The sequence below is a fragment of the Alligator sinensis genome, unplaced genomic scaffold, assembly GCF_000455745.1.
Source record: "Alligator sinensis unplaced genomic scaffold, ASM45574v1 scaffold115_1, whole genome shotgun sequence".
NCBI lineage: Eukaryota > Metazoa > Chordata > Crocodylia > Alligatoridae > Alligator > Alligator sinensis.
In genome coordinates, this window is record NW_005841895.1 from 3,112,005 (window position 1) to 3,122,454 (window position 10,450).

The window sequence follows — 10,450 nt, forward strand, 5'->3', positions numbered from 1 at the left end:
CTTTCTTCACCAGTGTGCATGAAGGATGATACATATTGCAAAGTTTTTTTTAGCAAGCAGCCACTTATTTCAGCTACATCTAGAAATCTAAATTCATTATGCATCCACCTGTGCCAGTTCTAAAATAGTCTTGCTAAAGGTCTATCACATCAGCAACTGTACCAGAAGAGTATTAAACACTTTCTTTTAAGTAAATTGGGAAAAGGGGAAGAGTTGATTAGGGTTTTTTGTTTCAGCTGAATTGCACTTGGTATTGTAGCATGTACATCTACTCCCGTTCTTTGGGAATGAATAAGGCCGAATTTAGTTATTAACCAATTGCTAGTGACTACTGCAATGGAAAAAGAAGGAAAGTACTTATTTGGTCATATAAAGTGACTGCCTTCTTAGAGCATATAATGGGATTCACTGGTGTTCTTAAACAAAGAAAACTTTTTTTGCTAAATTAGGATGCAAGAATATAGGACACATTTCTAAAAAAAAAGAGAGAGAGAGAGAGAGAGAGAGAGAGAGAGAATTCTGTATTTATTACAGCATTTCCCAGAAAGGCAGTACACAAATTGTTATATATACTATGTATATTTAACAACATAAATGTAACAATCATTAACGGGAACCAAACAGACATTAAGATTTTATACCATTCCAAACTATACAAACTAAAAAAATAAAAAATAAAAAGTTTCCTTTATAAAAATATAACAGTTTACATAATATCCAAACTCTGTATTAAAAAGGACCTGCACTTTAAGTACATTCATGGAAAATAGCGAGCTATTGTTGTTTCTGCTATATCACATAAGTATGATTACCACCTTTCACTAATTTTAGTTTAAATACACTTGTTTATAAAGCATGATCTCCACAATAAAATCTTCTTGGAATATTTACATCTCTTCTTGCATGTGGTTCTTTGGTATATATTTCTTTTTATATTATTTACAAAATACTTGGCATTTAAGATATTAGTTACAGTATCCAGAGACCTCAGTCACAGATCAGGGTGCCATAGTGCTCAGTGCTATACACATATTCAACAAAATGGTCACTTAAACCAACTTATAATTTAAGGATGTGACAAGACAGGCTGCAGGGCAGGATAAAGCACAAGACAGTAGTGAGATAGTTACATAAGTATATGTAGTAGCAGTCACAGGCCATCAGCTTGAAAATACATTTTCAAGTATTATGTAGGCATCATAGTGAAGCTCGGTTATAACAATGGACAATTTTACCTAAATGGCTTTGGTATCATTTTGCTTTTTTTTTTTTTTAATTGTTTTTAAGTCATATCATCTGCAACTTGGAATAATTAAAGGGGCAAAAAATTCCAAAATGTGAAATCCTTTTCTTAAACTGATCCCAGATTGACAACATGGCAGCCAGGAATCTTCACTTTAATTCATGGCACAGGTATAAAACTGGGAGAGAACAAGCAGCCGTTTTCCCCTCACACTGCCCTGTCAGTGCATCTCATCCCTAAACAAGACCAATTCATGCCCGATTATTTTGTAGTTTCCACTGCAAAATGCACAGGGATTGAGACCAACTCAATCCTTAACAACTTTCACTCTACTAGCCAGGGCCAAGTACAGAGCTCTGCTGTTCAGAACCAAACTCTTGAACCATGTAGCCCCTCAGTTAATATATGGGCAATTAATGTTAAAATATTGCTCAGATTTGCAGGCTGGACAAGCTTGCCAGATTTGATAGCTTTACCAGCTTTGATAGTGGAGTCAGCACAAACTACCTGAGCTTTTACTGACTCTGCATTGCTGTCCCTGTCACCAGTGCATTACTTGAGACATGTCCCTTGCAACTTCTCCATTGGTTTTGCCATTGCATATAGGTTTTGTCATTCCCAATAGTGGTATGCTGTTCTCAGAGAAGGCAGCAGTAGCGGAGTCCTTCATCTTCTGTAGATTATCTGGAGAAAGAGAGAATCCATAGACTTTATAGACGGAAGGTATTTAAAATCAGTGTGTGATTTTAACATCTGTGAAAGCAGTTAAAACCCATATTCAATTGACATGTGGTCTATTGCCACTTTGGTGAAGTCCAACTTAGTTCTTATTTGGAAGGCTTGATTCTAGCTCAGATCTACATCCACAAGAGGCCTATTTTTCCAGTATATATTTTTTGATATGGAAAAAGTTAACAAAGCACAAAAACTGAAGTCCCATGTGATCAAGTTCTGATATTTATCACATCCAAACTTTATGACACCAAACCTGACCTCAAGGCTGTAGTTTAAATCCAGTCATCCTGGACTAATTTGCTTGTATGTGAAGTGATCTGCAAGTGAAGACCAAGCAGTTCTCTTACTTGTGCAGGTACATTATGTATTGTACCCTCCTGTGCACCAGCATCATAACTAAGCGACACAGTGCTCTGAACTTTTACTACTAGAGGAAGGAAACTACATCCTTTGGAATCCACCCAATGTGTGTTATACTATGGGGAATATAAATCTTTGATCCATACAATAGACAGAAGACTCTTGTCTCAAGGCACTTAACACAAGGGCCAGAAAGTGAAAGTCAAATACCTAGGTTCTTTCATTGTTTACAGAAGCTTTTTTTCAAAGATAATGAAGCATGACAGTGTTTAAGAAGTGTTAATCTTCACAAAACGCAGCCAAGTTCTTCACTGAAAAGTCTGCAGAGTCCTACTGAATCTAGGTACAGATGTAAAAAGAGCAGAATGGGCTCCAGGCTTATTTACCTCATCTTCTTTGAAATGCAATGGGAAGTTCTCGATTGGGGATCAGTATTCCTGAATGCAGGGTCTCTACTGGCTCATTGTCGGTTGCTACAATTCGATATTTGCGAACGAGCTGAAACGCAAAAAGTTTGAGTAAGCCGATGCCAAGTGTCACTATCTGAATAACTTAATGTTGAACGCTGCATAATGTATTAAAAAGTATACTGTTATATTTACCCAGCAAATGGCTAAGTGAAGCTGCAGCTCTGCTAAGCGACGTCCAATGCACATCCTTTTCCCAATGCCAAATGGAACATGAGAAAAAGGATTTATTCTGGTATTTTGGAGCCAGCGCTCTGGTTTAAACTGATTCCAGTCTCTAAAATACTCTTCACTGGATCCCACAGCATGGCTATTTATCATCAATATTGTCTGTGAACAAAAGCAGTTGGGGAGAGATCAGTTAAGAACTGGTTGGTTCTGACTGACTTAATTGTGTTAATGGGGGAAAAAGTTGGTAACGGTAAAACAATGTCTATTTTCTTGGAAAAAAATTAACACTATTAGATCATATGCACAGAAAGTAGATGGCGGATATAGGAGTAAAAGAATTTTTTGAAGAAGCTCTTGGATTCAACACTAAAACATGCAGGAACTGTGGGGGCAAATTCAGTCCCAGTGTAAGCAAGGGCAACTCTGTTTAAGCTAATGGAGTTACAACAGGACAGAGTTAGGAGAGGATATTAGATGGAGAATTACTGTACTACTTCCATACTAGCCTCCATCCTTTTGATAACTATCAGGTATAAGATAAAAATTAAGGGTTAGTAAAAAAGGAGTTGGGTGTCAACAAAGAAAACTAAGCCTATCCTCCTTGCTAGAGACAAGGACTTTTTAGGGTAATATCTTTTATTGGATCTATTACATGGTTGGGATAAAATTGGACAAACTTTCAAATGTGGGCATCCTTCACAAAGATACAGGAGAACTTCAGAAGTTGGTCTAATAAAACATAACACCCCCAAAAGAGTTTTTTCCTTTTGCAACTTCCCTGTAACACTACCTATCCTCCTTGCAATTAGAGCCATTCATTTCACTAATCTAATTTTATTCCAGCATTTGAGTGCTTTTTAATTTCTAGGAAATCATGTTCTTTTTCTTTTTTAACAAGTCGGTATTGTCTCTTTAGTTAGGCATCTGCAATAACATGGTGTCTGAATATTAAAGTTGATCACTGCCATACGTAGGAACTATTCCTTGACCGCATCTACACAAGACACTAACTGCATAGTAGTCCAATACTACTGTGCAGTAGCATCATATGGTAACAACCACATCTATACAAGTACTAAATGACTGCGCAGTCAGTGTCTTGCATAGACGCAGCCCTTAAGTCATTTTTCAGAAATGGTTACCCTATATGTGTTTAATTCGACTGTAAAAGACTTGATAAAGAAAACAGCTTAGAATAAATTCTACTCACCCCTTTGGGTAGCATATAGTTCCCAACACTAGTTTCTTTGTCAAGCGTGCGACTGGTAAAGGGCACAGATGGTGTTATCCTACAGGCAAATAAATAAAATTAGTCTACCAAGATTTTTCTCCACAGGTGCCCACAATGTTTTATTCTAACTAGTAAGATGACAGTTATGTAAAATTTTAACACTAGAAAGTCTCTCTCTATTTGAGGAGCTACACAATCACTATCAAACAGAGCCCATTTTGCTTTACAAGTTATCTAGACAGTTGTACCTCATAGATTCTTTCAGACACGCTTTTAAATAAGGCATTTTCTTCACGTGCTCAGAATTTGGACTCTCATTCTCAGATACTACGTTCTGTATTTCATTGAGAAGCTTCTGTTGGACATGTGGATTACGTGAAAAGTTGTACAGGGCCCACAGTAGACTATTGGCAGTCTGCAACATGAACAGAAGACTATTATGAGCTCAGATAGGAGAATACAGATGACCAATTTGACAAAACACCCATAACAAAAGCATTTGTATCACATGCATTGTACAGCTAGCCCACTAGAAAGGTCTTCCACCTCTCTTAGACCTAATACCATACAGTGTTCTGCCCACTGTTCTCCAGCAGAAAGCAAGAATTGAGGGGAAAGGAAGGTAGAAATACCACTATTTAGTGGTTTTAAGTGAAGTTTCACTTGTGTCCATGCAGTTCTCTTTAAGTGACTGTGTAGCAATAGCTCACAGTCACATACTTGCTATCTTTCCTTTACTGAAGGTTCAATAGCTACTAACCATTTTCCAGCTCTATTATGGATACTTATTTCGATGATATTAAGGATAAATATTCTCCATGTGCAGGCAGCTGGGATGGTCTAATCTGGGATCATCCTGCTTTGAGCAAGAGGGCTGGACTCGATGACCCTATAAGGTCCCTTTTAGCTGTACTTTCTTACAATCCTATGACCTTAACCACTTTGCAACCTCTTTCTGCTACCAGCACTCAAAATAAAAAACAGGTCTGTTCTTGGCAAATTTACCGTTTCAACTCCTGCAATCTGAAGTTCTGCAATAGTTGCATAAAGCTCTTTCTTGGAAAGCTGGCCCCTGAAGTAAATGTCACAAAGGAAATCTTCAGTAGGGTTGGCAGAATGTTTCTGCAGTCTGTTATCGATTGAACGCTTCGCTGGGGATGGATGGAGAGGAAGCAATTAGAAAGCTACTAAAAATTCATCAAACTAAACAGGACAGATTCGTTTCCTGTTTTATGATCATTGTGATATTGTTATAGACTATGGGTATCTCCCATCGTCACTGCAACACAGACCTCTTCTATTCACAACCCTCCCCCCCGACCCAAAACAAAACTACCAAACCCCAACATAAAAACAAAAACCGTAATGATCAGAGAAACTTCTGAAGATTAGTAGGTATTCTGCCTTCTCAATGTGTGTATATATGAATACATATAATACCACTACTTTGTATAAGCAACACACTTAGCCATAAATATATGGGCTGTAGATATAACCAGGATAAAGCTTACTGGCCTGGATCCTCAAAAGGAACTAAGGGAGCTGAAAAGAAAATCAGCTGGGAGTTGGGTGTTTAACTCCCAAAGCCATTAAAAAAAAAAAATGTTCGTTTCTGACTATGATACACCCCATATTTCAACCGAGTTACTTTTCCTTTATGGTCTGTTGGTTTTGCTACCCTTTTTAGTAAGTGGTTCTTTGAAATCAATGGTAATGATTATGAACAGGGTTATTCAAACCAAGTAAGGGCCAAAATATAGTTCTAGGAATGAAACAAGTATTTAGTGTGTATTTTTCTTTTAAACACTGAGCAAACATTGATAAAACAATCCTGCTCCAATCTTGGCACAGCAAAGTGGCATATATTTCCTCTATCGTTAAGTAGATCTTACCTTAAGCCTTAAATAATCAATCATTGTGCAATAAACAGTGGGAAGAAATAATCCTAGTCAGCACTACAATAATGTGAGTTACTAAACCTTGCTTAATTTTTAACTTGAATTATCACAAGGTATTCATAAAGGGGGAAGAAAAGAAAAAAAAAATCATCCAAACTTCATATCTGAAGGCTGTGATTACCAAGTGTTCCTCTAATGCCAATAGACCCAAAGCAAGTAGAAACTGCTATGCTAAAAGCGAGTCAGTACTCTGCTACTTTGAAGGTCTCTGTTATAAAAGGTACATGGATAACATATTGGAATCCAGTTCCATCAAAACCCTATTTTAAAAAAGTCTCTCTTAGCACATAAAAATCCTTGCTTCTCAACAACAGCCTTGAGATAGGGCATTTTATCATGTTTTACGTGACAGACTACTTTCAACCTATTTACCAGTCATGAAAAGCTAACCTAGGATCACTAATACTGCTGTTTCCAAATGGTTACCTTTAGATCACATGTTGAAAAAGAACTAGAGCAAAGCTTTAGTTGTAGGTATGAGGTGAGAACAGTGTACATAGGGAATTTCCACTATCTGAGTAAAAGAGATCTGGGGTAAACAGGAACAGGACTGTTGTGTTGCAGAGCTGCTTTGCAATGCAGTAACATTTGTAAAAAGAATAAATCCAAATTGGATATGCATAGCCATGTGAGGACTGGATCTAAGTTACCTGTTTTAAAGATATTGTCCCATGCGTTAGTATGAGCTTGCCAGACTTTTGTGTTCAGACTTTTATGAAGTTCAACTGGGGTCACCATCATCATCCCAAAAGTAGCCATCATCTGTGGAAACAAAAACATTTTTCACTATAAAAGTTATCACCTCCCAGATATGCTTTGTAAACAGAAATGGGTAAAAAGAACAACGTGTTCTCACTGAAACAAGGGATGATGCATGGTTCTGGTGGGTTTTTGTCAAGTAGGGGTACAACAGGTATAGTCACAAGAGTGAATTTTCATTTTGTAGGCACAAAGTCCTGCATATTTTAACATGTGAGAAATTTTTAGCAACCAAACTAAGTTAATGACATTGCACAGTGTGCACCTCTTATACAGAAAGGAAACTGTGTTTGGAGATAGAGGAGAACTTGACCAACATGTTTAAGAACTAAGGCTCCTTCTCCATACCGTTTTCACAGCCTTGATGAAGTTCAAGCCTTCTTCTCCAACATCCTGCTGCAGAAGCCCAAACCTTTTCCCATACAACACCAGGCAGATACCTGACATTAAAAAAATAAATGTTACACAATAGATTAGCCTCCAGCACTCATTCAACTGCCTGAATTGGCTTCTGAAAAAAACCAAACAAACCCAAAAGAGACTTCTTTCTAAGATGCATATTTATCCACAAACAATAGTGTAGACACTTCAGGGCAGTTCAAAATAACTTCCCCATCAGCTGATTCAGCCGCAGGGGGCACATCTACACATTTATTAATGCACCTTAGTTACTTCCCATTTAGTTTAGTACCTACTTAATAAAATACTAACAAAATGCTCAGTAACTAGAGTTACTGTGCAGTAGCACCAACATACGGTTTTGTGATGCTTGCTGCGCATTGGTCTAATAACACCCTGCAGTACATGGTTAGCATAGTTTTTGACTGCCACACTACTGCGCAGTGTTATTAGGCTAAAGCCCAGTAAGTGTTTCATGTAGATGTGCCCAGGGTGACTTCAATACTCCATGAGCGAAACAGTCACACTTTCCCCTATAGATGTGTAAGTGATCCCTCATCATGAATGGCATATTGCTCTGCCCAGCTTGGTTACTATGTTTGACAACCGAATATAAGGATTCCCCAATGAGAAATTTTAATGAGATTTTGCAAACCTTATTGAAGATGCATTTTTCTTCTTTTTTTTTTTTTGGATCAGGTCTTCATTATCTAGTTTGTTCCACTGCTTATTAGGAAGTACTGTGTTGTGTCTTTTATACCACAGCTATTCCAACCCTTAGGAAACTAGCACAGCTTTGTCACCTATACTGTTGTGAACTAATCCACGTTAAATGTCATACCAAGTACCAAAACACTTTTTGATCTCTATTGTAAGGTAGAAAACTTACTTTCAAATGACCACTTGTTGAATTCTGAATACAAATCTTCCATTTCACCATTTTTTTTGCAAAGATCATCTATTCTCTGCATGAAATCTGGCAGGACCTAAAGGAAATAGAAGAAACTGGTAAATACAGGTCCTAGGTAATTTAACATTTCCAGCTTATCTTTTAGTAGATAGATAACTGTCTTGTGTAACAGAGGAATGCTTGTATTTCCAGTAGGATTTTATTGCCCAAAGACTACAGTACTGTAACAGGAATTTTTTCTTCTGTTATACAGTTATAAACAATTCTGGAGGTTTACTTCTGCTGAAATGAAAATATATATATTTTTAAGGACATTTTTTTGTGTCCCAAGTCAAATCAGCCAAATCAATTCCAAATCTGTGTCATTCAAGAACCATATGTAGCTCTGCTACCAGCAAGCATCCTCCACCCCTACCTGGGACTTCAGATGCTTCCAAATCCTTTGGTAGTCATCCTACATATGGGCCCAAGCCCAGAGGCTTGGGGTTCGGATGCCCCTGAGGTTTGCTTTCCCTCAGCTGCAGAAGCAAGCTAAGGAGGAGTCTCCCATTTCCATAAAGTTGGCGTATAGCTGAGATCTTTCCACTGAAAGTGAAAGTGGGAGGCTAACTAGTGACCTCAGTCAGGACACTATCCCCTTCCAGGAAAGTGGTTTTCCCCAGCCAGTAGGAAATCCACTTTGGTGGTCATGGTATTTCCCCTGAAAAGATGTCTCAGTCTTACATCAGACAGGGGGTAGGCAATGATTTTGGGGGGGGGCAGGGGAGGTGACATCCTTTATTGGACCAACTGCATGGTTGCTATAAATTTAGACAAGCTTTCCAATGCAGGGCATTCTTTATTAGGTCATTATAGCCTAGTTCGGTTCACTTGAAGCAGATTGCCTGAACTGCTTATCAGACACTCCTCAAGCTCAGAGTCTCCCAGAAGCAGATAAATATAAGAGGGAGTACAATTCTGATGACGTCATACATGAATATATTGTGTATGGTGTCTACGGGGAAATGATCACATCAGCCATGAGCTTCTCAGTTTACCTTGCTTTGGGTCAGACCTAATGTTCCCTTTGTATACAGCTTTCTTCTGAGTGATATATGAAAAGTGATCTTTTTAATGTGAAGACAGTTCAAGAACTGTATAGATCTGTGCCCTGTTGTCAGGTTTCCAGCACAAAGATAAGAGAGAGAAAGGCAAGGTGAAGCTCTCAGTACCTCATTGATTGTGGAGTCCAATTTCATCACCTCCGTGGGCTTCATCAGCTTCTTCTGAAAGGCACTTCTTACTCTCTGCCAGTCCTCCCCTTCTCTAGATTGAAATTCAAACAGCAGCATGGAAAGAATGAGCCAGGGGGAGTTTAACACCACAGCATGAAGCAGGTGCTTCCAGTTTAAAGTCTAGCTCTGGCTGGGATGAGACAGTTGGGGATGGTCCTGCTTTTAGGGCAGGGGGTTGGACAAGATGTGATCTCCTGAGGTCTCGTCCAGCCCTCACTTGCTATGCTTCTGAAACAGAGATTAGGGAAGCAGCAGCCTGTTTTACTGCAGCTTCAGTGCACCTGAACCACATAAAAAGGATGCCTCTTGCAGCGGGAATGGATTGGTTTCCCACAGGAAAGAGGGAAAGTGCTGAATACAGCCGGCGGTGACTAATGATTGCGTCCTGGGACCGCTGGTAACCTCGGGCAAGAATCCAAAACCCTGCCGGCTGAATAAAGAGAGCTGCTCACGCCTGGGGTTTACAGCATCCACACGCACAAAACCGCCGGCGGGAGCTGTCTGCAGGACACGCTTCCCTGCTCAGCCTCACCCTCCCAGCAGTGCCCGTGGCTCCTGCAGCCCCTTTACAAGACCACTTACAAGATCATCAGGCCGTAGCCCTCGCCCCGGTAGTCGCGGTAGGCTTTCCAGGGCTTGATCTCCAGCCTCTGCGGGTAGGCACTCTCCTTCCTGAACAAGGCTTCCAGCAAGCACGGAGCCCCGACGTGCACCGAGTCGAAGGCGCCCAGCTTCATGCGGAAAATCTTGCCGAACTTTTTATGGTAGTCTGCCTACGGGAAGGGGAGGGAGGGGGAAGGGTGGCTCAGCGGTGGGGACACGGTGCAGCTGTCCAGATGTGGAGGGGGAGAGGGGGGACTTACCAGCGTCTCGTGCTGCCGCTTGAGCCCCCCTTTCCAGAGCATGTCCAGCAGGCTGCCCATCAGCGTCCAGTTGGTGGGGC

The 10,450-nt window shown here is 39.8% G+C and overlaps 1 protein-coding gene across 1 annotated transcript; it reads right to left on the bottom strand.

Annotated features, from left to right (window-relative positions):
* Positions 1-516: 516 nt before the first annotated feature.
* LOC102382614 (1,25-dihydroxyvitamin D(3) 24-hydroxylase, mitochondrial) lies at positions 517-10,444 on the bottom strand. The gene is made up of 12 exons (XM_014517173.2): positions 10,371-10,444; positions 10,090-10,280; positions 9,445-9,538; positions 8,213-8,309; positions 7,273-7,364; positions 6,816-6,927; positions 5,213-5,358; positions 4,456-4,622; positions 4,187-4,265; positions 2,941-3,135; positions 2,725-2,836; positions 517-1,927 (listed from the first exon to the last, which is right to left on the bottom strand). Exons 1-11 carry the CDS (start codon positions 10,428-10,430, stop codon positions 2,726-2,728), a joined length of 1,344 nt encoding a protein of 447 aa, XP_014372659.2. The 5' UTR covers positions 10,431-10,444; the 3' UTR covers positions 517-1,927; position 2,725.
* Between the last annotated feature and the right edge of the window lie 6 nt (positions 10,445-10,450).

Bases quoted from the DNA above. Each gene is read 5' to 3' on its own strand.
- LOC102382614 (XM_014517173.2), bottom strand. From the start codon at position 10,430: ATGGGCAGCCTGCTGGACATGCTCTGGAAAGGGGGGCTCAAGCGGCAG. The intron at 10,281-10,370 runs GTAAGTCCCCCC...CCCTTCCCGTAG, and splicing joins AGCGGCAGCACGAGACGCTG to GCAGACTACCATAAAAAGTT. The intron at 8,310-9,444 runs GTACTGAGAGCT...TATTTCCTTTAG, and splicing joins TGGACTCCACAATCAATGAG to GTCCTGCCAGATTTCATGCA.